This window comes from Pseudoliparis swirei, chromosome 1 (assembly GCF_029220125.1).
Source record: "Pseudoliparis swirei isolate HS2019 ecotype Mariana Trench chromosome 1, NWPU_hadal_v1, whole genome shotgun sequence".
Lineage (NCBI taxonomy): Eukaryota > Metazoa > Chordata > Actinopteri > Perciformes > Liparidae > Pseudoliparis > Pseudoliparis swirei.
Window position 1 is genome coordinate 5,135,353 of NC_079388.1, and position 27,877 is coordinate 5,163,229.

Consider the following 27,877-nt stretch of genomic DNA (forward strand, 5'->3'; position numbering starts at 1 on the left):
ACAAAGAGTGCACATTTTAAAGAGGTCTGAATACTTTCCGTACCCACTGTATATTCCGTAGAGACATGGATGGTTACAAGCCAATCGTAAAGATTACATTTCCTCTTCAGCCTCACGGCGAAATTAAACTATTTGGCACTAATGTCCTCTAAATTCTTAAATCATCGATGTTTCATCTCGCTTTACGATTTGTCAAACGCTTTGTTTTAGGAACCAAATACCTGCAAAGCTAAACGACATAAGCGTCCGCCTGTTTCACACGGGCCTTCACTTCTTTACCTCGTGACTCGTGCCCTGAACATTCACGCAGGTTTGGAGACATTTTTTTCTCCCAGAGGTGTTAATGTCCTCGCCTCCTTCAGGGTGTGATTGAAACCACGGCTCATGTCAGCCCGTGACTCACGAGTCACATTCGACATACGTAATGCAATCTGACTGGAAAGAGTCTCGCTCACACCGCGATGCGTTCCACACGGTTAACCTCGGGGTGTGTGAGGAATGAGGTGTGAAGGTTCAATGTGTGTTTCCCACTCAGCAGCAAATCTTTGTTTCCTTTCCTGTCGCGTCAGGACGGGGGTTAGAATCTTGATTTCCAAGGTGGTGTGTGTGTGTGTGTGTGTGTGTGTGTGTGTGTGTGTGTGTGTGTGTGTGTGTGTGCGTGTAGGGGGGGGGGGGGCATAGTTATTAGTACAGGCACAAATCCTGAAGAACATTCATACCTGAGGTATTACAAAACATGAACATGTTCATCATTTTGATGATTGTCATAAAAGTATTTTACACAGCAAATTACAGCAACAAAGTGATGAGATTGATCCATGAGTTGACTCGCCCTGCTCTGGACATGGTGTTCATCTTCATAATGTTGTGTAATCACCGCTATTAGATTTAATTTAGTTCAAATTTGCGACGGCAATGCTCTTAATATCTTCAATTTGGAACAGAATAAATATTAATAAACTATAAAACCAGAACCGAAAGAGGCTTTTTTTGTCACTTACATTTTTGTATTTGTTTAGACATATAAACATAAAACAGTACAAAAATGTCAGACATAAACACACAAATATATGTACACACATATACATACACACAGACCCACACATACATATATATACACACACATACACATATATATACATATACATACATATACGCATATATACACACACACATACATACACATATATACACATCCACACATACATACATACCCCCCAAAAAACAACAACAACAAAAAGAGAACAACAAAAAGAAAAGCAACCCCATCACCCCCTTAATTATCTTTTACTTGTAAATTTGTAAACACCACCCTGCATCTATATTTGCATTTCCCTGAAAACAAATCTGACCCCTGAGTATTTGACCCCTCCTCTAATTTACAACCTATAGAGGCTTTTAAAAGAAAGTTATCGTTAATATGTTGGCACAGTTCAGGCCATCACAGTGATTAGGAAACATAGTACAATAACAATAACGCTTTGCTTTTGAGCGTCTACGGAGGCGCTAACACTCTGCGCTGTGTTAAAAAAAAAGACAACGAGTTTAACCTGTAGCCAAACAGCCATAAAGCACCGCCAGCGGGCTGCGGAGGGATTGTATATGTCTGTAAACCCATATTTCATATTCATGGACTACTTTATTGCCTCTGTACGAGCCCGGTCCAGGAACAAGTTAAGTAGTGTCAAGAAACAAAAGGTTGATGTAGCTGGTAAAAGCAGATTTTTTCCACGACCTGTTTCTAAAGCCTTCTTTGTGTAATCTCTTAAAGCATGAACGCCGATCTCTTGATGTTTGTTGACTGAATATTGACCGCTAACTTCACACTTTGATGGTTAAACCTGCATTAAGTGACTTAGAACACTGTGTTCCTCCTCACATCATCTTTATGGTTCAGGCCTCGTATCATTTGGGGTGAATTTGACTGCTGGGTCGTTTATTCGCCTCAAACCGCCAAAAGACGTTAGCTTGAGTTAGCTGTACGCAAGCTAGCAGCGGACGCAGGGCACCTCGTGTTTGAGAGGCGTCTCCTTTTACGTTTGGTCTTCCGAACAAAAATACAACAAAAACTTTAATGAAAGCATGATATACAGTATATACCGTATGTATATTATAATTTGGCTAGATACAGACTCAGATTCCATCTCTTTAACATCCACTAGGAAAGGTCAGTCTGTTAAATGATGAATTAATACTAAACACAACATTGAGTCAACTTCTTCAAACTTTTCCCTGCTCTTGTTTTAGATGGAAGATAAATGTTCAGACTTCAGGGTTGGACTCAGATTGAGTTCAATCTGCTCTTCGGGGCCTCGAGCCGGCGACTGCGGGAGAGAAGAGTGAACAGTGGCCGTTAACGCCGCCCTTTAAATGAGCCTGGGAGTCACTTATGCTAATCGCTAGCATCCACATACAAGCCTAGCATCGAAACTCACATTTTTACAGACGTTTTGTTTTGAAGCGTTTCTAAAAATAAAAGTACAATAAAAATATTATTTTGCCACCAAACAAATCCTTTGCGACTCTCTTCCTTCGCTTCACCGCAGTCATGACAAAAGGCAGCGAGCTAGCGATTAGCATCAGCGATTAGCATAACTATAGCTAATTGAAATGGCGACGGCGATCGTGAACGTTTAATTTAAAAACAGTCAATTCTGGCTTAATGATTGAGTAACGTAGACTTTTCTTTCTGAAGAGGTGTCTTATTTCCTCTGCCTTCACGTCTTCTTCTTCTTCTCCTTCTTCTTCAACTTTGTCTCCGTCTTCTTCTTCTTCTTCTTTTTCTTAATTTTCTTCTTCTTCTTTTTTTTATAACTTTTTATTTTGCATTTTCCACAAACAGATTATTCCTTGACATCTAGAAAAAAATAAAAAAATATATCTACAACAAAATAAAATCAGCACACATCCAAATCCATCCATATCCACATAAACACCCGCCAAAGATTCCCACCCATCCCCTCCCACATGTTTCTACCCTCAGAATCAGAAACAGGTTTATTGCTAAAGAATGAATAATGTCACAAAACAAAATTTTTTTTTTTTTTTGGTGCAATTTTTGACATGACAAACACAACAATCAACAAAAGGAGGAGTGGGAGGAAGAGTAGGACCCAATGAGGAGGGAGGGAAGGAACAAACAATCACACTACATACCACCAAATGATAAGCATGGAGTACAAAGTAAAATAACTAAAGAAAGATAAAAGGCATTAATGTGAAAAGTAAAAAATAAGTAAATAAATAACAAATCAACAGACATTCATTTCATACCCAGATTTTTCATAGACCTCTTTGTTTTGCAGTTGCACTGTATGTGTACAACCTCAACCCCTCTCAGTTATAACATCTCCATCAAATATCGACTCTAGATATAACATCACGCACGCCCATCTTCTTGTGAAGATATCTAATGTCATTTGTAGTTGTGCAGTCATTTTTTCCATTGTATGGACCTGGTTTAATCTCTGTCTCCACTGAGTTATGGTTGGTGGTTTTGCATCTTTCCAGTTCAGAGTTATTATTTTTCTGGCAATCATTAAAAGTATACGGAGAATATACCTCAGATTGGTGTCCCCTAAATCTCTTGGTATAGACCCCAGCACATATATTAATGGGTCTGAGGGTACCTCCACTTCAATAATTCTATTGATTTCTTTTTTTATATTTTTCCAAAAACCTTTGACTACTGGGCAGTCCCAAAAGATATGCGTGTGATCTCCTATTTTTCCACATTTTCTCCAGCATAATGGAGCTGAAGGATCCTTCACATATTTAGAGATTACAAGAGGTGTATTAAAATATCTGACTTTTAGTTTCCAATCAAATTCTTTCCATAATTGGCTATTGATTCCTTTATGACATTTGTTGCACAGATCTTCCCATGTTGCATCTTCAATTCTAACATTTAATTCCAATTCCCACTTTTCCTTGATGTTCAATGTATTTTGTGTTTTGTCAGCTGTAAGCCTTCTTTAATTATGGCTTACAACAGAAAACTCAAATATCCTATCTCTAAATATTAGAATATCATGAAAAAGTATACTAGTAGGGTATTAAACAAATCACTTAAATTGTCTAATTAACTCGAAACACCTGCAAGGGTTTCCTGAGCCTTGACAAACACTCAGCTGTTATAAATCTTTTTTTTAACTTGGTCTGAGGAAATATTAAAATTTTATGAGATAGGATTTTAGAGTTTTCTTTGCTGTAATCAGCAATATTAAAAGAATAAAAGGCTTGCAATATTTCAGTTGATTTGTAATGAATCCAGAATGCATGACATTTTTGTTTTTTTAATTGCATTACAGAAAATAAAGAACTTCATCACAATATTCTAATTTTCTGAGACAGTCCTGTATATGGGAGATGTGGTTTTTAGTTGGAAAGCCGTTTTCTGCTATGCTAATAAAATAGTCTTCCATTACATTAGGTTTTTTTTGTACTAACTGTCTGTCTTTATGGTTTGTAATGTAGTGTCTCAATGTACTCATTTTTCTTCTTCTTCATTGTGTTCATTGACTTCATTGTCTTCTTCTTCTTCTTCTCCTTCATTGTCTTCTTCTTATTTTTCTTCTTCATTGTCATTCTCTTCTTCTCCGTCTTCTTCTCCTTCTCCTTCTCTTCTTCTTCTCCATCTTCTTCTCCTTCTTCCTCTTTAACTTCGTCTTGGTCTTCTCCTTCTTCTTCATTGTCTTCTTCTTCATTTTCTTCTTCATTTACTTCATTGTCTCCTTCTTAATTGTCATTGTCTTCTTCTTCTTCTTCTTCTTCTTCTTCTGCTTCTTCGGGGTGCATTACCACCACCTGGACGATCATGCGAGAAAATAAAGTTGACGTGTTCTCCGACGCGTGACGATATTTCTTCCCTTTGTCTCCTTCCAGCGGCGACATGTCTCTGTTTCTCATGTCTTCCAGTTCCAGTATCATCCCGATGCTCCTGTCATGCTGAACATTTTACTTTATAATATCAATACCAAATGCAGATGGACGTCGGCGAGACAAATAGACAGAAAAGTCTTCTTTTTTTTTACTGATCCGGTGAATTAAATACCTGATGGATAATAACAATATTGTGATAGATCCGTCCAGCTGCCGCCTCCGAGGTCAGGAATTAACTTTCTGTCTTGAATTGATTGCTTAACGTTAGGATATTAAAATGGGCGGTACATTGATATTTAAAGTGACACATGCCATGCTGGAGGGTTTTATGATGGTGCGATGTCCTTCTGTGAGGACAACAGCTTTGAAAAGAATAAAGAGGAGCAACCGGGTTTAAAGTAAGATGATAATGCACTTCCATCCATGTCAACAATTTAAATGTCAACCATCCAGACGAAGAGTAAATTCCTCAGAAACTGAGAATGCATTGAGTTGCTGTTGATGCTACAGTCATATAAGGACTTCAGGAAACATGCACTAGACCCGCTAGACGCTGCAGGGCCTTCTTTCCCCGTGGTCAGTCAGAGTAATGTGGTGTAATTACTTTAACAGCCTCCAGCAGCGGCGTCCAGCTGCGTCCGAGTCCCCGGCCACTGAGCGGGATGACGTGAACTCGTTAATATTCACTGAGGAGCTTCGACCCCGTCCTTCCTCCTTCCTCCTCCTCCTCCTCCTCCTCCTCCTGGGACCAAACAAGAATTGTTCGCCGACGTCCCCGCAAACAGGGTCAGACATATTTCAGGAAGAGTCATGGGAACAGCTCAAACAAAATAACAGCACCACAGGGTGCTTTTATTTCTCATCTGGAGTTGATCTGAAGAACATGCCTGTTGCACCAGGTCAACACTTCTACACATAAAATGTGATCCAAAGCAGAAACAGGAGAGACGAGCAGACGTGGAATCACATTAGCACCTGTCGGGGACAGATATTTCACTCTTTTTCATCTACTTTTCTGACTAAAATAATAGAAGTGTGTTAATAATTACTAGCTTTGTGCGGTGCTGTGGAACCTTCTGGACTTTCTGGACTGTTATCAAGGTAAAAAATTAACTTGTCTTTGTTCAAACTGTCTAATTAAAACATTTTCGGGGCCCCGTCAAGGCAAGAAAAGGCATATAAAAGTTATTTTGATTAACACCAAGACCAGAGAAACAAACTAATATGTTCAGATAAATCTTTTTTTATTGGAAAATGTGTCCTGTTCAACCAGTGGGCTCTAACTACGTCATCCTGGGTTCCCCCCACATGGACACTAGCCTGGCAAAACCTCCATATAAACACAATCAGAGCAGATCAGCACAGAGGTTCTGAACTGTAAATATTTACGTAGATTATGTGAGTAATATAAGGGAAAGTCTGCATGGGACGACCCACAGAAAATCAGCGTTGGGAAACGGGCTACGGGTCTTTCAAAGGAACCGTCTCCCTGGTTGTTTGTTTGAAAGACATTGTGGAGACAGTTTTAGATTATTTATTTGTATATGAAGTATCAGCAAAAAGAATATTTAGGTTTCATACTCCTCTTAAGAGAAACGTGTGTCAGTAAATGCTTTTGAGCATTATTTTGATGCCATTTGTTAGTGTATTGTAGAAGAATAAGCACAACTGTGTACAGCAGGGAACCAATGTCATACCTTCACACAGAAAGATGGAGGTAACACCTGGAACCGAAAATGGTTCTTCACAGTGATGCCATAGAAGAACCCTTTTTGGTTCCACAAAGAACCTTTCAAACCAGGGTTCTTTAATTTAAAGAACCATTTTCTTAAATAGTTCTTCAAATAATTATTAATGTTGTCTCAAAGACCCTTTAAAACATGGTTCTTTAAGGCACCATGTTTGGTTCTGCAAAGAACCTTTTAAATCAGGGTTCTTTAAAGAACCATTTACTTAAATAGTTCTTCAAAGAACCTATATTGGTACCTCAAATGAAAAAATGGTTCTGCGTAGAACCACAAAGCCTTTTAAAGAACCATTTGTGTATGAGATGTATTGTGCTTATCCATGTTCATGTAGACAAATACTCCACTGATTCATTTATACACTATTCTTTATTTAGTTACATTCATTATTATTGTAAGTACGCCAGGAAAGACTTAAAGTTTTAAGCTGAAAAGAAAATATACATTAAATTCTCGAGTTTACATACAGGGAGCAGTGGGAGAAGAAGAAGGGCAGCGATATGTAACTTGGAATATTCTTTAAAAAGTAGAAATATGTTTGCCAAGCGTTGGTCAAAACATTACAATTTTAGTTCATTCAAAAAAAGGTGTTTAATTTAAAGCTTTAGATACTTTATATGGGTTGTTTATTTAATTTAGTCTGCGGTGTGCAAAACATTTAAAATATTGAAAAGTCATACACATACACTCCCGTTCAAAAGTTTGAGGTCACCCAGACAATTTGGTGTTTTCCATGAAAACTCACTTTATTTTAGCAAATGAATGCAAAATGAATATAAAATATAGTCAAGACATTGATAAGGTTAGAAATAATGATTTTTATTTTAAATATTAATGTTGTTCTTCTTGTGGCTCAAAAAAAGGCCAGTTTTATAGCTTCTCTCACCAGCATAACTGTTTTCAGCTGCGCTCACATAAAAAGGGTTTTCGAGGGTTTTCTACCCCTCCGTTAGTCTTCTAAGGCGATAACACAATGTACCATTAGAACACTGGAGATGGGCCTCTACACACCTCTGTAGAGACTTCTTTAAACACCAGAGAATAGTCATTTACACATTAACTATGTAGAGAGGCTATTTATGATTAATTTAATGTTATCTTCATTGAAAAAAAGTGTTTTACTTTGAAAAATAAATACATTTCTAAGTGACCCCAAACTTTTCAACAGTAGTGTACACTCCAGGATGTTTCTGCAGAATCTGTACAAACATTTCAACGTGCTGAAGGCCGATGAGAGTTTCGCGTTCACGCTGTTTGTGAACTCGTGACATTGCGTTGTGTGCGTGTGCAGCGACAGCTTCAGACATACACTCTTCTCTTTCGCCGCGCTTCAGTCGTCGTTGTTGCAGTCCGTGCACAGGATCTGGTCGCGGTCGGGGAAGAAGCCGGAGCCCACCAGTGACACGGAGCAGCGGGAACACTTGAAGCACGGCTGGTGCCACTGCCGCTCCTCAAAGGACACGTACTTCCCATCTCCGAACCCTGCAGGGTGGACAGCAAATACGAGGAGGAACAAATGACCGGGGGAAGGGAAATCTCTTGCGGAAACAACGTAAATGAGTTTCGAGATAACATCGGACAGTCGGCAGACACAACAAGAGAGAGAGCGCTGCCAGCTCTGCCAACCGGCTGGTGTTCCACTTCAAAGGCTGCGTCCAAGTTGTCATCTCACTCCGGCATGTCACGTGTCTTTGCCACTATATGGGAAGGAGGTGCGATCGAGAGAATAATGGAGCTCACACACCTTGTGCACATGACATTTGGGCATCTGGAGAGGAACCGACTCACAGACCCAGTCATGCAGTTTGTGTGGCAGCCTGCATCAGACGACATGTCAATCAGCCATTCAGATGTGGCTCCTCCCCCCAGGTCACGTGCTCATTAGAGTACACCGCCCGACCCATCTGAGGATCTCAACCCACGCCTTGAGAACCACCTTCCTTTTGGTAATTCATTCGAGAAGGTGGTTAAAGAGACAGGTCAGCCAGAGTGTGAATGCAGGTATATGTAAACAATGTGTTTGAAAATTAAAGCTTGTGAACATGTTTGAGTAGAAATCCACATTTTGAAGATGAGGTTGATACGTCCCTCTTTAGATCTCCTTGCTTCCCTGTGTTCATGTGAATGTTTAGTTTGGGATTAGAGCATCAGGTGGTAGTCGGTAGGTAAAATGAGACAATGCCGGTGAAAACTGGTTCAGTAACAGGTTTATTTCGGTGGCTTTAAAGCCTCTACGGAGCTTCATCGTGAGTTTCAGCTCATGGTTGAGCGACGTGTGACCTCGCGACCTTTACAGCCTTCATTGCCTCATTTGGTTTGAGCCACAGCAGGCGGCTGTTTTCAGGGGGGAAAGCTCTCAAAAAACACCGCATGCATATATGTCACATATGAAAACATGCAGATCCCAAAGTAAGGACACGAGTCAAGCTCTAAAACCCGACTCGCCTTACTGCCTACACCTGTTTGTCGAAGATAATTGTTTTGACATTTGATTGACGGTCGATAGTCGAGCCAGGGCCGCTGTGCGCTCGTGCTCTCCACTGACCTGTGATGGCCGTGTTGCAGCCGGCACACTTCTTGGCGTACAGGCTGCTGAAGCACTTGACGCAGTACGGAGTCTCGCCCTGCGAGGTGAAGGGCTGGCCGGCCAGCGGAGCCTTGCAGCCCGTGCACAGGAAACAGTCTTTGTGCCACACCTCGTCCTTGTAGGTCACGCCTCCTTTAGTCAGTGCCTGCAGAGCACGGAGGCAAAGTCCATCGGTAAAATGTGACAGTTTAAACTCCGTTTAGGGATGAGCCGGCACAGCGTTGGTCCCGGTGTGGCGTCTCCGATGGGACTCTTTCATAACTCGCTTCTTTTTGTATCACATTTATCCTGCAATCTAACACCTGGATGTCTAAAGCATGTTCACCTTTTAACTAAGTTCAAATAAAACTGGACATTTTAAAATAAAACCACACATGGCTCACATACCCTTTAAAAAGAAATACCTCGTTCTACCCACATTGCAGTTATGTATATACACCTTTATGATAATTTGATCAGTTTATGTTTTTCTATTGACCAGTCCTTTCAGATTCCTTTATCTTATTTAGAATTTTAATTGTTTAATACAATTTTCTTTCTTACTGTTGTTACTGTATGTTGTCTGCATTTGAAAAAATAAGATCAGAATAAGCAGTGGATGATGACTGTTAACCACTCAGTGGAATATTCACTTAGTGGATCGACATCCTGGCATCATCTATATCAGGAGTGTCAAACTCATGTTCACGTGGGCCAAATCAGCATCATGGCTGCCCTCTTAAAGGGCCGGAAACACTTTATAAACTCCTGGAATATATTGTTTAATAACTCTCTTTGCATTTGACTATTGTTTATTTAAGTGTAGAATTATTTTGCATAAGAAAATGTCTCTAATATTACAACTATTTAATCGTAAACCTTCAAAATAAAAGCACGGGATATTTTCTTTCAATTTCTTTAAGAAAAGGGGATCAAGTGTCACATAAAACAATGCGGCGGGCTGGATTCGGCCCGCGGGCCTTGTGTTTGAAGCCTGTGATCTATATCTTTATCCATATCGTGGAGTGTTGGACAGACAAGACATTCAAAGACGTCTCAGCGATGGATGGATTTCATCGACTAAATGACGATTTGTGAACGTCCCCTGGAGACTCATCGGGGTCGGGGTTCACCTTTTTGCAGTGGCTGCACTGAGGGGCCACGCGGCCCTCGTAGCACGGCACGCAGTAATAGTTGTTGTTGTCGGGGATGAAGGCCTCGGCGCCCATCGGTTTCTCGCAGCCGTGACACACGAAACAGTCCTCGTGCCACGTGGAGCCGCCGTACTCCAGCAACTTTGATCCTGAAGAAGAAAATGAAAATAAAGAAGACAATGGAGACAATGAAGAAGAAGAAAATGAAAATGAAGAAGACAATGCAGAAAATGAAGAAGAAGAAGAAAATGAAGAAGAAGAAGAAAATTAAGAAGAAGACAATGAAGAAGAAGAAGAAGAAGAAGAAGAAGAAGAAGAAGATGAAGAAGAAGACGACAACAATGATAACAATGAAAACGATGAAGAAGAAGACAACAATGAAGACAATGAAGAAGAAGATGACGAAGAAGATGAAGATGACGAAGAAGAAGGTGACAATTAAGACAATGAAGAAGAAGAAGATGAAGAAGATAAAGAAGACGACAATGAAGACAATGAAGACAATGAAGAAGAAGCAATGAAGACAAAGAAGAAGATGAAGAAGAAGAAAACAATGAAGCCAATGGAAAAAGAGACAATGAAGACAATGAAAACAATGAAAACTAGAATGGGCACTCGGTAGAGCGCATACCTTCGCATATCACAAGATTGGGCATTGAATTATGAACATTTTGGCATTAGTTGCATGCCAATTGGACAAAAATGTATCGTGCTATGGTAAAAAAAGAGCTTGACCTTTCCATGACCTTGACCTTGACCTTTGACCCGATTGATCCGAAAATCTAATCAAATGGTCCCCGGATAATAACCAATCATCCCACCAAATTTCATGCGATTCAAGAACATTTTGACCTGTTCATGACCTTTGACCTTGACCTTTGACCCGATCGATCCCAAAATCTAGTCAATTGGTCCCCGGATAATAAACAATCATCCCACCAAATTTCATGCGATTCGGTTCAATACTTTTCAGTTCTGCGAAAGATTTTGACCTGTTCATGACCTTTGACCTTTGACCCGATCGATCCCAAAATCTAATCAACTGGTCCCCGGATAATAAACAATCATCCCACCAAATTTCATGCGATTCGGTTCAATACTTTTTGAGTTCTGCGAAAGATTTTGACCTGTTCATGACCTTTGACCCGATCGATCCCAAAATCTAATCAACTGGTCCCCGGATAATAAACAATCATCCCACCAAATTTCATGCGATTCGGTTCAATACTTTTTGAGTTCTGCGAAAGATTTTGACCTGTTCATGACCTTTGACCTTTGACCCGATCGATCCCAAAATCTAATCAACTGGTCCCCGGATAATAAACAATCATCCCACCAAATTTCATGCGATTCGGTTCAATACTTTTTGAGTTTTGCGAATAACACGCATACAAATAAATAAAGAAATACATAAATAAATAAATAAATACACGGCGATCAAAACATAACCTTCCGGCATTTTCAATGCGAAGGTAACTAGAATGGGCACTCGGTAGAGCGCATACCTTCGCATATCACAAGATTAGGCATTGAATTATGAACATTTTGGCATTAGTTGCATGCCAATTGGACACAAATGTATCGTGCTATGGTAAAAAAAAGATTTTGACCTTTCCTTGACCTTGACCTTTGACCCGATTGATCCCAAAATCTAATCAAATGGTCCCCGGATAATAACCAATCATCCCACCAAATTCCATGTGATTCAAGAAGATTTGACCTGTTCATGACCTTTGACCCTGACCTTTGACCCGATCGATCCCAAAATCTAATCAACTGGTCCCCGGATAATAAACAATCATCCCACCAAATGTCATGCGATTCGGTTCAATACTGTTTGAGTTCTGCGAAAGATTTTGACCTGTTCATGACCTTTGACCTTGACCTTTGACCCGATCGATCCCAAAATCTAATCAACTGGTCCCCGGATAATAAACAATCATCCCACCAAATTTCATGCGATTCGGTTAAATACTTTTTGAGTTCTGCGAAAGATTTTGACCTGTTCATGACCTTTGACCTTGACCTTTGACCCGATCGATCCAAAATCTAATCAACTGGTCCCCGGATAATAAGCAATCATCCCACCAAATTTCATGCGATTCGGTTCAATACTTTTTGAGTTTTGCGAATAACACGCATACAAATAAATAAATAAATACACGGCGATCAAAACATAACCTTCCGGCATTTTCAATGCGAAGGTAAAAAGAAGAAGAAGACAACTAAGACAATGAAGAAGAAGAAGACAATGAAGACAATTAAGAAGAAGCAATGAAGACAAAGAAGAAGAAGAAGAAGAAGAAGAAGAAGAAGAAGAAGAAGAAGAAGAAGATGAAGAAGAAGAAAACAATGAGGGCAATGGAAAAAAGACAATGAAGACAATGAAAACAATGAAAACAAAGAAGAAGAAGCCGAGCCAGTCAGCGCCGGCTCGTTGCCGTCCTCTCATTGCGTGTCTCTCATTCCTCTGAGCGTCACCACGAGCTGCAGAGAGACCTGAATCTCTCTGGAGCCAGAGGTGATGATGGAGTGTGACGGCTGAACCGGTTCCCGCTCCGCTCGGCGACGGCACCCGAACACTGCCGTGTTGTATTTACAGCCTCAACCGTTTCACACGTGGCTGAGACAACACGTGCTTCCACTGTGAGACGTTTACAAAAAATAAATAATGTTTCGGGAGCCGGTCGCGCCTCCGAGCTCCTTTCATCTTTGGCAATGTTTTATGACTGGACTGCAAGGCGAATGCGGGGCCTTTTGAACTTCAACTTGGCCGTGCTTTTAAAAGGCATTCCAGGCCGAGTGAGGAACTGAAGAAAAAGAACGGGTGAGTGATGAGATCCCACACTATATACCCACAGGCCCCGGGTCGTTTTCAGTCATCCGACCCCAGCCTGCTGCACCCGTGTCGTCACAGATGCCGGAGCTTTAAAACCCCTGCTGGGAGATATCTACCAGGGGAGCGAGGACACAGAGCTCATGAGCTGGGATCCTCCTGACTGGGAGCTCTGGGGCGTCACTCACCTGGCATCACCGACTTGTCGCAGGACACGCACTTGGAGGAGTACTCGCTGCAGTAGCAGTCGCTGCACACCAGCGCCCCCTCCTGGCTGGTGAAGGGCTCGTCCGCCAGAGAGCGGTCGCAGCGGAAGCAGCGGAAACAGTGCGAGTGGTAATGTCTGTTCTCGTAGAAGAGCTCCTGGAGGAGGAAGAGGAGGAGGAGGAGGAGGTCAGGGAAATTACTCTGATTATTGTGACGACCCTCCCACTCCCACTGTGTTCCTGCTCTACGTTGGCTATGTTAGACCCTCTCGGCAAGGCCCGCTCCACCAGCTCATTCTTGGGTTACTAATGGAAGCTTTGATTGAATTGTTTTTGGATCAAAGATCTAAGGTGGTATCCAGGGGCCGGTATTTCAAAATGACCCACCAGGATTAATCCTCCTGGATTGGATTAAATCCTGATCAGATCCCAAAAACGGGTATTTCAAAGCAAATCTGATCCTGAAGATTCAGATTCGGATTTGGAAATCCCAATCTCCCGGTATCAGGATCACTCTGATCCAATCCCGCAAAGTTTCAAAATACCGGGATAGATCAGGTTGATCCGTGGCTGAGGACAGGGGGATCTGGTTATCCAGATCATTCTGATCTGGATTACATGTTTTGAAATACCGGCCCCAGGTGATAACATCATGCACGATGCAATCATGTGGCCTCCCTTTATGTTGGAACCCGCATCCTGTAATGTGACCTTTGACCTTTTGAATCCTGGCCTGATTGCCTCAACTGAGGCATTGTTGCCCACCTGGATGTCACCAGACGATGATCAGAAAGCTGATGAACTCTTTGTCCTTCAGAACAAAGACAATGCGAGATACCGATTGAGTGGAGTAACCAGAGGGGGACGAACGTGTAAAGAGGGAGGACACCCTCTCGCCCTCACCCAATTTAAACATTTACCAATATTTTAAAGTGAGACTATGGAGCATTCTAAATTTTGAATAAAGAATATAATTGTCCTCATGAAATGTCAGTATTATGGTGGCTAATGTCAGTATTATAGTGGCTAGTGTCAGTATGATGGTGGCTAATGTCAGTATGATGGTGGCTAATGTCAGTGTTATGGTGGCTAGTGTCAGTATGATGGTGGCTAATGTCAGTGTTATGGTGGCTAATGTCAGTATTATAGTGGCTAATGTCAGTATGATGGTGGCTAATGTCAGTATGATGGTGGCTAATGTCAGTATTATGGTGGCTAATGTCAGTATTATAGTGGCTAATGTCAGTATGATGGTGGCTAATGTCAGTATGATGGTGGCTAATGTCAGTATGATGGTGGCTAATGTCAGTGTTATGGTGGCTATTGTCAGTATGAGGGTGGCTAATGTCAGTGTTATGGTGGCTAGTGTCAGTATGATGGTGGCTAATGTCAGTATGATGGTGGCTAATGTCAGTGTTATGGTGGCTAATGTCACTATGATGGTGGCTAATGTCAGTATGATGGTGGCTAATGTCAGTGTTATAGTGGCTAATGTCAGTATGATGGTGGCTAATGTCAGTGTTATGGTGGCTAATGTCAGTATGATGGTGGCTAATGTCAGTATGATGGTGGCTAATGTCAGTATTATAGTGGCTAATGTCAGTGTTATGGTGGCTAATGTCAGTATTATAGTGGCTAATGTCAGTATGATGGTGGCTAATGTCAGTATGATGGTGGCTAATGTCAGTATGATGGTGGCTAATGTCAGTATTATGGTGGCTAATGTCAGTATTATAGTGGCTAATGTCAGTATGATGGTGGCTAATGTCAGTATGAGGGTGGCTAATGTCAGTATGATGGTGGCTAATGTCAGTGTTATGGTGGCTATTGTCAGTATGAGGGTGGCTAATGTCAGTGTTATGGTGGCTAATGTCAGTATGATGGTGGCTAATGTCAGTATGATGGTGGCTAATGTCAGTGTTATGGTGGCTAGTGTCAGTATGATGGTGGCTAATGTCAGTGTTATGGTGGCTAATGTCACTATGATGGTGGCTAGTGTCAGTATGATGGTGGCTAATGTCAGTATGATGGTGGCTAATGTCAGTGTTATGGTGGCTAATGTCAGTGTTATGGTGGCTAATGTCAGTATGATGGTGGCTAATGTCAGTATGATGGTGGCTAATGTCAGTATGATGGTGGCTAATGTCAGTATGATGGTGGCTAATGTCAGTATGATGGTGGCTAATGTCAGTATGATGGTGGCTAGTGTCAGTATGATGGTGGCTAATGTCAGTATGATGGTGGCTAATGTCAGTGTTATGGTGGCTAGTGTCAGTATGATGGTGGCTAATGTCAGTATGATGGTGGCTAGTGTCAGTATGATGGTGGCTAATGTCAGTATGATGGTGGCTAATGTCAGTGTTATGGTGGCTAGTGTCAGTATGATGGTGGCTAATGTCAGTATGATGGTGGCTAGTGTCACTATGATGGTGGCTAATGTCAGTATGATGGTGGCTAATGTCAGTGTTATGGTGGCTAGTGTCAGTATGATGGTGGCTAATGTCAGTATGATGGTGGCTAGTGTCACTATGATGGTGGCTAATGTCAGTATGATGGTGGCTAATGTCAGTGTTATGGTGGCTAATGTCAGTGTTATGGTGGCTAATGTCAGTGTTATGGTGGCTAATGTCAGTATGAGGGTGGCTAATGTCAGTATGATGGTGGCTAATGTCAGTATGATGGTGGCTAATGTCAGTATGAGGGTGGCTAATGTCAGTGTTATGGTGGCTAGTGTCAGTATGATGGTGGCTAATGTCAGTATGATGGTGGCTAGTGTCAGTATGATGGTGGCTAATGTCAGTATGATGGTGGCTAATGTCAGTGTTATGGTGGCTAATGTCAGTATGATGGTGGCTAATGTCAGTGTTATGGTGGCTAGTGTCAGTATGATGGTGGCTAATGTCAGTGTTATGGTGGCTAATGTCACTATGATGGTGGCTAATGTCAGTATGATGGTGGCTAATGTCAGTATGATGGTGGCTAATGTCAGTATGATGGTGGCTAATGTCAGTGTTATGGTGGCTAATGTCAGTATGATGGTGGCTAATGTCAGTGTTATGGTGGCTAATGTCAGTATGATGGTGGCTAATGTCAGTATTATGGTGGCTAATGTCAGTATGATGGTGGCTAATGTCAGTATGATGGTGGCTAATGTCACTATGATGGTGGCTAATGTCAGTATGATGGTGGCTAATGTCAGTGTTATGGTGGCTAATGTCAGTATGATGGTGGCTAATGTCAGTATGAGGGTGGCTAGTGTCAGTATGATGGTGGCTAATGTCAGTATGATGGTGGCTAATGTCAGTATGATGGTGGCTAGTGTCAGTATGATGGTGGCTAATGTCAGTGTTATGGTGGCTAATGTCAGTATGATGGTGGCTCATGTCAGTATGAGGGTGGCTAATGTCAGTATGAGGGTGGCTAGTGTCAGTATGATGGTGGCTAATGTCAGTATGAGGGTGGCTAGTGTCAGTATGAGGGTGGCTAATGTCAGTATGATGGTGGCTAATGTCAGTATGATGGTGGCTAGTGTCAGTATGATGGTGGCTAATGTCAGTATGAGGGTGGCTAATGTCAGTATGATGGTGGCTAATGTCAGTATGATGGTGGCTAGTGTCAGTATGATGGTGGCTAATGTCAGTGTTATGGTGGCTAGTGTCCCACATATGTCCTGCTGCTGTAAACTCCCATCTAATGTGTGTTAATCCACACCAGAAAATGGTCTTTTGATGAGATAATATGAAACAATGTCAGTTTAATCCTTTAACACACATTCAATAACTTCACCCTAAACTGTAAATTCATAAGAAACACTTGATATGTTATTGTTCAGGAGATTATCTGTGCGCTGGTCCCCCATCCGCTCGGAGGTCACGAGGTCACGGCTGACCACAGGACTCGGTTCCCTTGTATTTCAGATGTTTACCGACACGGTCAGCACTAAAGTTTCCTACTTTCCACGACATCCCTCCGACTTCCAAACAGTGGAGTTCAGCATGACTAGAGTTTTTTCTTTATTTTTTACTTTAAAAAAATTTAAAAAGCCCACTTTGTGACTGTTTCTCTTCCAACAGCTGCTTGAGTTCCAGTTCATGTGCAGTTCAGGCGAACTCTGTGATAAATGGCCTCATTGAGCGGCGGGTGAAAAACATATTTTTTAAATGTGGAGTTTCACAGTCAAAGAAACAACGGAGAAGGAAGAGAGAGAGAGATCACTGATAAGTTATAAGCCAAAGCAAGCAGGAGCGTAATGTGATGCAGGGAGCCCATGATTCACAGGACACCGATGGCCTCATGGCATCTATGACAGCCGTTAACATTTCCACTGAATAAGGCTTTTAGCAATTTAAAGGGGATTACAGACAATTTGGGCTTCTGGTTCAGGAGAGTTTTCCAGGAATAACCAGCTGGTTTGTTAAAGTAGTCAGAAGGTTGATCATCATGCAGTCAGACAGGAACCACTTAAGCAGTGGAAGAAGTGCTCCGCATTCAAAGTGTCATTATTTAAATGTACTTAAAGTATCAATGACAAAAGGAGTTGTTAAAGATGCTGTACAGTCATTATACTCTGAAGTATAATTTGGATTATTATTATTAGTGATGCATTATCATCGAGCAGCATTTTTGTGTTGTAGTCGGTTCATTTGAAGTCTATTTCATACGCTCTTGGGTATTTTTGTAGTACGTTATATTGATTGAAATGAATTGGCAACTATTATGCTAGGTTTAAATGAAACAATTTTTCATTTTCAGTCGAGGATTTGTTGCTTTTTTCTGTTTAAAGCCATTTTAAAATGAATATCTTCAGGGTTTGGACATTTGGAGACTTCACCTCGCACTCTGGGAAACAGTGGTGTGCATTTTTCACTCTTAATAGAGGTTCAATAGACCAATTGATCAGTGAACTAATCAATAAAAAAATAGTTAGGATTAATTGACGAGGAAACTATTTTTGGTTGCAATCTAAATCTCAATTAGTTACCACAGTTTTCAAATAAGTGAAGTGTAAAAAGCTAAATATTTCCTGTGGAGTAGAAGAAGAAAATATAAGTCACACTGTACTGGATGCAGCAGGTTCCAACATAAAGGGAGGCCCCATGATTGCATCGTAACACCTTAGAATAGAAAGTTCACACACACACACACACACACACAAGTAGCGCTTACCTTGGCATTGTGGCCGATGATCTCTTTACATTCCTGGCAGGTGTGGGCGAACATCCGGTCGTAGCAGGGGATGCAGTGGGGGTTGTCCTCCACCTGGATGTATTTGCGTCCGCACAGGGACTCGTTGCAGTTCTTGCAGTCGAAGCGCTCACTCATGGTGTCTTCCTTCTGGCAGGGGGGAGAATTCACAGGCACAGTTTAGCTTTTCGCCATCAGCGAGAAGACAGCGCAGGAAGGAGGCGTGAGATTAGTGAGACACAAAGAGAGCGAGCAGGAAGAAGGGAGGCAAACAGTTTCTGGATATACAGCTGGGAAATATAGGTCATCAGCCATGTCCAAAACTGGGAGTAAAATAAACGTTTTAGAGCACGACAGAGAGCGCTTAAAGACTCTCAACCCTCACGTTAAAAAGATATTAGAACTAAAAACACAGTACCGGCAAAGGTTAGTGCAGGACATTACATAAACAATTAAAAGCAGTTGGACAATAATAAATGTGAGTTTGAGTCTTGAACATAAACATAATCAATCATGGATGTCCTGAAGTTAATTTAAGACTCTCTTGATCAACAACGCCGATGAAAACGTGGATCAAAGTTTCCGGGACGGGAGGAGTGAAGCTATACGTTGAAGTGTAACCCAAAAAGATATTTTTGGGGTTAATGAGATTTACATGATGAAAAAAAATATTTGCATGGTGGTAAAATATTTGGCGGTGCAGTCGGTCAGGGTGGAGTGAGGGATGCATGTGGTGCAATGAACGGTGGAGGACCAAGCAATGAACCCTGGGGGACGCCTTGGGACAAAGTGGTGGAGGAGGAGGAGGTGCATATTTGGGATTTTGGATATCTGTTTATTGATATTCTAAATGTACCCATCCTACTTTAACAAAGCATGTTCCACATTTTAAACAATTTTCATGCCAGCATTAGAAAATCTAATGAACACTAACTCAGATTTGATTTACTGCCAATCAGGCCTGTAAGGATATAACCGCTTCTCCTATTTCCTCATTCCTCACTAATAATTGAAAGCTTATGAGGCTCTGGCTCTCCCTCCCTCCGGTTCTCAATGCCAAAACCCCTGCAGCCGTTTGTCTTTGAGAAAGAACAACTAAACAATATTAATTGTGTGGAGCTGAATTGACACAGCGCTCTCCATTTCAAAGGCTCTCTCTCTCTCTTTCTCTCTTTCTTCTTTCTTTGGCCTGAGTTTAAAGGGCAACAGCACCCGTTTATCAAGTTTCTCCTTTCACTCGACTCCTTTTGTCCACGGCTCTCAGAAACAAAATATCTAACGTGTGGATGTTTTGCTTGAGCTTTTTTTGTTCTGTCCAAACTAATTATTATGACCTTGACAATGTACCGTGTGACGGTTGTGAACATGTTGATGAATGATGAGCAGGGCTCTAGTTCCCCACGAGACAATCTGGGGAAATCGGGTTGATTGCCAAAAATAAATCTGTGTTTTTCTTTTCATCACATTGACCCTGAAGATGCTGCGTAAAAATAACATCAACTGGGGGAGGGAGTTCAAATGTATGAGAAGAACGATTTCAGTAATTTGTCACTTTCTTTACAGACATGCTGAAGATTTCCTGGCCCGTCAGGAGTGTCATTGAACGCCACACGAAACAGGAAAGAGGGTCAACAGATGTTGACGGGTCGAGTTTTGTTACATTTGTAAATTCTGTCCACTATATTTCAAAGTGTAGTTTAGCACATTATGCATAATTTAAATAAATGACTTTACTGGGAGCTCTCGGGGCAGAGGAAGGACAGGTGGGAAAAACACAGACAATAACATCATCCCATCATCTCGCTGCTGAACACCGTGAAGCACTAGCTGGGTATCGGACCCTCAGCGAAAGGGAAATGAGCGAGGAAATGAAGTGTGGGAGGTTAAAATGCTCTCATGTGGAACAGTTAAGTCACGGCACACTCACAAAAATGATTCAAGCCCTTCTTAGAGGTGACACATTTAAATATTGTTTGATACATTTAAATAAATCAATTACAAAACGAAGATATTCATTTTGAATGGGTGTAACACAAAATGTATGAATACTTTCGTTTATTAGATTTATTTAGGTTACACTCACAAAAACGATTCAAGCCCTTCTTCGAGGTGACACATTTAAATATTGTTTGATACATTTAAATAAATCAATTACAAAAATAGATATTTATATTCAATGGGTGGAAAACAAAATGTATGAATTCTTTCATTTATTAGATTTATTTAGGTTAGATGGTGTGCATATCAACTCAAAATAAATGTGTTTCATTGAGGACTACCCTTTGCGCATGCGCCAGCTGAAAATCAGTTGTTTACAAGGTGAAGACACTTTCAGGGCTGTACGGTGGTGTAGTGGCTAGCACTGTCACCTCATAGCCAAAGGTCTGTGGGTTCAATTCCCAGTTGGGGCTTTCCTTCTGTGTGGAGTTTGCATATTTTCTTAGTTAGTTAGTTAGTTTATATTTTGAGTTGGACAAACACAAATTAATTTAATTTAATGAATATCGTTATTTTATTTTAGATGTATTTGATACAAATGAGTTGGACTAACTTAATTACATTGTATTGCACTGATCTGCTAAATTTGAGTTGGAGTTGCATATAATTATTGGATGGAAAACCTGCCAACAATTTAATTTAGTTCATCCAATGAGTCATTTCTTTGAGTGCAGGCGAACCTCAGAAAAGATATAAACAGCGTGGACGCAGATTCCGGATAAGTAGAGGTCTCTATGAGTATATGTTCATGCTCAGGATCACGGCGTCTGGAACATGTACAAAGGCAGCCACTTAAATATTTCACTTGGAGACGGTAATTGTTTATAATTGCCCCCCCCCCCCTATTTTAGTCACAGAGGGGCTTTTGACATGTTTTTATAGTGACAGAAAATGGGGAGGTGGGTTCAACGGAGTGCAGCCAACGCAAACCGTGCGGCTTTGAAATCTCCTCGAGGGATCGAGGAATGAGTAAAGACCCCCCCCTCTCTCCAAACCCCCTCCCCTTCCCACTCAGAGGACAGCACCGGCTCGGCCTCAACGATGAGAGGACCCAGCGGCTCGAGGCAAACTGATAAAGGCCTCTTGTTTTCTCAGACACACATATTCTTTTGTTTTTGTGTGTTTTTTGTTGTGAAGCTGGTTAGAATTAAAATGACATCATGCCGACGGTTTCCCGCTCCACACGTGGTCGGTAACCTCCCGACTATTTCATTTTTTTAGTTTCTGGCCCGCCGAAGCAGTCGTCGAGAAAAAGCAGAGTTTACATTCCTCGCGTCTGACGACCGCTATCGAACATTTTGTTTCTGCGAAACCGATGATGCGGCAATCTCCGGTAAACACGAAAAGGATAAACACAGTCGGGTTCCAGGTCCTAAAAGCCGATGCACGAAGCAGAACGTTCCTCTCCTGCCGCCCGCTCGCTCAGAGACCTTTTCTCTCCGGCGCCGTGTTCGCACATCCCTCACGCTGCCTGCTTCCTCTCGCGGGGCATCGGGCTGGGTCAACAAGACAGAGAGGACATCACTTCCTCTGTCTGTTTTCTGTCAGATTGCTGTCTGGATGGGGGGTGAAATCAGCCCAACTTCCCTCCTGAAGTGTCTGAAGGCGTTCGAGCTTTCTATTCTCGTCGTCGAAACGATGGATGCATGTGATAAAACAATGTTTGTTTTGTTCTCTCCTTCCGGACATAGTCTATCCCAGTTCGGGGCTTTGTGTCGCTCTTCCTGCAGAGCCGCAACATCTGCGAACACATTCTGCGGTCTCCAGCTGTTGTCTGTCGTCAAATCCTCCTTTTGGAGCGTCCCACAGGGATCTGTGTGGGACCCGAGCCCAACACACAAAGGCGTCTAATTAAAAACCCATTGATGTTGAGACCGATATCTTTTTATGATTCTGATAGGGCATTATGACTTTATAATCCGCTGTAAAATAGTGTGGGAGGGGATATGGTGGGACTACTGTGCAAAGCTGTGAACATTTGCACTAAAATTGTTTATTTATCTATATCTATTTATTTAAAACTGTTGTCCATGTTCATATTCATCGTATTTATATCTTATCATGTCTCCTACCTCATTTATAACTTTCATGTCCTGCACTTTACATATATTACATCTGCACTAATCACCATTATTGCTGCTCATGTTCTTACTGTTCAATACCACTTATATCTTATATCATACTGTATATATTCTATTTATCTATATTTATATTAGCATTATGCACATACTCTGCACTCTTCTGCTTTGCACTTCTGGTTAGATGCTAACTGCATTCCGTTGCCTCAGTACTTGTACTCTGTGCATTGACAATAAACTTGAATCTAATCTCATGTCAAACGAAGCAGGTAGCGGCGTTAGCTTAGCATAAAGACTGACAGCTCGTTGTGGTTGTTTTTTAACCCCGCTGTCTCTTCAGTCTTTGCAATCGCACCGTATGCAAGCAGGTCATCTCGCTTATTTAGGTCACACCTGAGTGCCGTCTCTACATCTGTGATCAGAATGCGCCTCATTTCCCGCCTGTCTGACACTAACCGTCTGAGCCGCTGACTCGCGTGCCCGGGAGGCGTTCAGGTTCCTCAACAGGTGTCCTCTTGGATCACAACCAAGGCTACTTGTCGGCCCCGTTCCTCCTCCTCCTCAAAGCGGGACGTTAAACCAAACACCCATCCATCCCGTCTAAGTACTCTCTTTCTAGTAGCACGGCCTCTGGAGCTATTTAAGCCCACAAGTCACCTTGATGAGTGGACATGTTGAATTCCTCCAGCGACACACCGGCCGTCCCCCGGGTGAGAGATTTACAGGAGCCGTTCGCGGCCTCCGCCAATTGGCCTCCCGTGTCTCCCGGGACGGGGCCTCCTGTCTCATGTCCCTTCATGGCTCGCTGCTGTTGTTTTTACACCTCGACAACCTGGACGCGTTCTCGTAGGAGCGCAGCCAGAAGCTCTCCGCGGGCCACGGGAGCTGCCGACGCTGCTCGGCGTTACTGTTTATTTCCCCCCCCGCGGGAGGAATTTAGGACTTCGTGTCTGAGGTCAGTCCGTGATGAAAAACCTCCGTCACACGTAAGAAAAGTCCAGTGGAACAAAATGTGAAGGCGCGTGTTAAATCTGTCAGACGAACAAAATACAAATTCATGCATTTTAAAACAGCCTCTGTGTCTTGTTTTTACTTCTCTTTTTTTCCGTTGGAGGAGAGATTTTATTCTCTGCACACGTCTCAGACTCTTTTGGGGCTGTTTTCAAATACGATTACTATTATTTTTATGATATAATATTATTGGAAATACCTCTCGACAGTTGGTTCCCGCTCACGTTTGCTCATTAAACAGGGAGTCAAGCTGCGGTTTGGGGGAATGTGAGTTTTTTTATCACATTTCCATTAAACATGATGTATTCCGACCCTTTGCTGTGGCTCTACAGCTTTAGTTACTCTGCATATTTGTGATGGTTAACAAGTGAAGTCAGATAGAAACTATGTAAAACGTATTTTTAAATTATTCTCAACATCTCCGACTGGGAAATACCACTCAGAGGCTTTTTTTGTTTGTCTCGGTTGCTCGTAAACGATAAATATGGCCTTACAGGCTCTTAGTGGTGCTATAATTTCGGGCTGAACGACGCACACAGATCGACATTGAAGGTCTCATCGGGTTGAATTGCCGCTTGTAAACGAGGACGGCGTTACGGTGCGTGTGAAACACGCCGCGGTTACACTTGAACGTGAGAAATCGCCTCCTTATAAGGTCAAACGAGTGACACAGCCGAGAGGCGGCGCTTCATTTTATACGATCGCGTGATTCAGTCATCATCATCGCGCTGAACCATAACACGATCAGCATCCCTGGATACTAATGGCACACGGGCCGTTACCGTGAGGCCTGTAACAGCGGGGAATAAAAGCACCTCTGAAGACAGGAGACGTGTCTGGTTTTATTTTATGAGTCTCCGGGCGGCTGCTTGTTTATCCAGTGGAGCAATGTGGGCCGCAGCTGGAGTTCCTCCTGAGGCTGTCGACAGAACTGACAGATAGATATCAGTCAGTCAACAAGTCATCAAGTCAACAAGTCACCACCACGCCAAGTCCTCATCGCAGGGACCTGACATCTGGGATGGAGGGGGGCAGAGGATCACTGAGGTACTATGAGCTTGTAGAACTTTTTGTGCTTCCTCTGACTTCTAAAATGCTTTATTTTATGGCTCTATAATATATCATGATCATTTACTAGGAGATATGTACTTTAGGAGACATTTAGGCCCCTATTTAAATTTATTTGACTGAAAAACACCATCTGAACTCAATTTAAACCACAAAATTAAACATAAAGGTATTTAGTACAATAGCAAATTGGGTAACTTGCTATTTAGAAGACAACGAGATGTGACTAAAGGCTCTGGGACGAAGCTGGAAAGTGGACTCATAGATCATTTTTCAGACTTTCCCACTTGTTATTACGTCTTTGTCGTATAGTTTGCATGTTGCAGCTGACAGTTATCAGTGATTGATTAACTGGACGACCCTGAACCGATCACTGTTCACGTTTCATACAACTAGAACTAGAGTCACATTGAATCACGAATCTTCAAGAAAATGATTCAGAATTTACAGACACCCAAAGTAGTCGTGACTCGGAGGTTCAACCAACAACGTGAACCACACTGAGACTTTGAGCTAAATGCTAACAAAGCTCACCACTAAAAAAAATGTATTTGGTCATAAATCAAAATTTAGCGGAGATGTTCTCCCGGCTAACGTTGCGGCTAAAAATATATGTGAAACGTCCAGATGTTTACGCGAATGACGCAAATAATGAAATTAGCGGGGCAGATTAAACAGATTGCGATGAAGTGCGGTCATCTCTTGTAATGAGGCACCTTCAGTTGAAGTCTCCCGGGTCGTGCAATTGGGTCCTACTTCCTAAGTGTCTGAGTTCGTAACACCTGTTGGCAGTCTTTGGATTGTGTTGGCAGGCAAACGCTGACCCAAGCCAATAAACAGCCTGATCTTTAAAAAAAAACGACAGCTATCATCCATAACAAACACACCAGTAAACATATCTTCCCGTCGGCTGCCAGCTGGCTGTGGACAGTTCACGTCGTGGGTGTTGGTGGTAACAGACGTTTGTTTTCCGAGAGACCGGACTGCTGTCTCTGGTTTGAGGGGTTTGAGCCACTGGAGATGTGAAAATACAAAAAAGGGACATTCACCCCCCAAAATGAAGAGGGAACTGTACTGCAGACATGTGTGACCTTTCCCTGGAAGAAAGGTCACAAAGGAGCCGTCGGCTGATCTCTTGCCCAGAGTTACCGGAGAAGATGAACACGGATGGTACGCACAGAAGCAACGGCCTGTAGCCAGTTAGCTTAGCTTAGCATGGCGACAGAGGGGAACAGCCTGGCTCCGAACCGAGGCAACGAAATCCGCCGACCAAAAACCAGAAATGTGAAAATTACAATTGAAGAGATTTAGGAAGTTCCCGGCTGTTGTTTGCCAAAAAACCACAAGTGTCAACATTTCGTTAGTGTGTATGGATTAAACAAGACAGAACATCTTATTTAGTTCGCTTTAGGCACTTTTCCCTTTGCTTTCAGTCTTCACAGCGAAGCGGAGCAACAGCTCCATTTCCATTCTGAGGAAATGTTCCCGGGTCATCAAATAGTCCACCCCGAAAAACAAAATGTCTTTTTTCACACTTAAAAAGAAGAATATTTAAGATGTTGGCTCGTGCGCGACAGTGAGCGTGCTGCCGTTGGACAGAGTGAGGCTAGCTGTTTCCCCCTGTTTCCAGTCTTTATGCTAAGGTAAGCTAACCGACATGAGAGCGGTAGGTTTTCGTCTCAGCCAATCAACGCGTTCCCAACACTGTTGGGTTTCTATGAGCGGCTCTCGAACCCATCTCCCTTCAACTGCTCTACTCGGCGTCTGGCTCGTCTCCACTGATTGTGCACGAGCAGGCCCAACGTTCGCCCAACGCAAGAATCTCAGAGGAATGTGACTGTGGTCAAAACGTGGCAAAATCTTGTGGCCGAGTAAAATAAGAAGAAGAAAAAAAAGCAAACAAGCAAAAAAAAATCTGAAAAAGACAAAAGTCAAGATTTCTTTTCTGTTGGAAACAAACAAAGAAACACATTCCCAGTTAACTGGAGCTGCATTGTTTCAATAAGTGTATTAATTTCACCCAAATGGATTGGACCATGATGGCGGTATGTATGGGGATGGCGTGCGGTAATGGAAACTATGAGCCGTGCTGGAGCAGGAGGTGAGTGGGGGGAGAGGGGGGGGGGGTGACTGAGTCTCCAGAAGAAAATGTGTAATCTGAAGGAGACGTGACATCACTCCAACTCCACTGCCGTGGTGACGAGCCTCAATGATGAATTAAAGCAACGACTGCATGACGTATGGCGCTCTCGTCCAGATGTGAAGCCGTACGTTGAGCATCAGAGACGATCTGAGGAACATTAAAGCGAGGGGTCGTTTCCTCAAAGGTCTCCTTGTTCTTCTTCTCATGACTCCCAAGAACCGCATGCACTTATTCACAGTATCAGTTACTCACTGTGGACCCACTCAGGCCCCCAATCACACCCACTGCTGCCTCACTCTGAGGAAAAAACTTCCTCTCTGGTCCATCCTGGATGGGGGGGGGGGGGATATGTGGCTATGTCATATTTTATCATGTCTTTATTCTTTATTGACTAATAGGCTACTTTTGAGATACATTATGTATCATTAGCATACCCCCGGTTGCCAGGTTGTGAAAAATCCCTTATTTTTTGTGGTATTTGTCCCTTTCCTTTTGTAAAGATGCAGTTACACGTGTCATTATATATTAAATAGATGCTCTCCATAATCAGTTTCAAATTAGCAATCAAGTCCATATGCGTTATTAACTCTTTCATACATTGATTATTTTAGTTTCGATTCCCTGCAGCACATTTCTACCTGACGAGATGTGTTATATGACGTGTTTGACGCTTCATGAACGCATCTTGTTGTTGTTGTTGTTGTTGTTGTTGTTGTCCACGTTTCATGACAACAATGCAAACTCCCCTTCAACCCTCTCCCGTGTCACGCCACCGAGCTGGACGCATTTCCAACGTACCGTACCTCTCGTTGCGCACCGGCCGCCTGTGGAGATGCTCGGGAGTCTGCGCGAGGACCGGAGATGCTCGTCCGCTCGCGCGCCGCTCCGGAGAGTTATGATGATGACAGGTAATGAAATCCTCCGAGAAACTCCCGCGAGCTGCGAACCGACGTGTGTCCAGTGACTGGAGCGTCTGGTGCGTAAAGAAACACCAAACCAAAGTATGC

The 27,877-nt window shown here is 42.4% G+C and overlaps 1 protein-coding gene across 2 annotated transcripts; it reads right to left on the reverse strand.

Moving 5' to 3' along the window:
- Window positions 1-6,976: 6,976 nt before the first annotated feature.
- On the reverse strand, window positions 6,977-27,815 carry fhl3b (four and a half LIM domains 3b). 2 transcript variants are annotated; one of them, XM_056412576.1, is made up of 6 exons: window positions 27,669-27,815; window positions 18,555-18,722; window positions 13,371-13,545; window positions 10,326-10,495; window positions 9,172-9,358; window positions 6,977-8,108 (listed from the first exon to the last, which is right to left on the reverse strand). In XM_056412576.1, the coding sequence occupies exons 2-6, from the start codon at window positions 18,708-18,710 to the stop codon at window positions 7,957-7,959; spliced, it is 840 nt and encodes a 279-aa protein (XP_056268551.1). In that variant the 5' UTR covers window positions 18,711-18,722; window positions 27,669-27,815; the 3' UTR covers window positions 6,977-7,956. The 2 variants fall into 2 exon arrangements, with proteins under 2 accessions (XP_056268551.1, XP_056268561.1); XM_056412586.1 differs by having other exon boundaries at window positions 27,674-27,762.
- Between the last annotated feature and the right edge of the window lie 62 nt (window positions 27,816-27,877).

Bases quoted from the DNA above. Each gene is read 5' to 3' on its own strand.
- fhl3b (XM_056412576.1), bottom strand. From the start codon at position 18,710: ATGAGTGAGCGCTTCGACTGCAAGAACTGCAACGAGTCCCTGTGCGGA. The intron at 9,359-10,325 runs GTGAACCCCGAC...CGTGCTCTGCAG, and splicing joins AGTGCAGCCACTGCAAAAAG to GCACTGACTAAAGGAGGCGT. The intron at 8,109-9,171 runs GTCAGTGGAGAG...TCCACCCTGCAG, and splicing joins CTGCAACACGGCCATCACAG to GGTTCGGAGATGGGAAGTAC.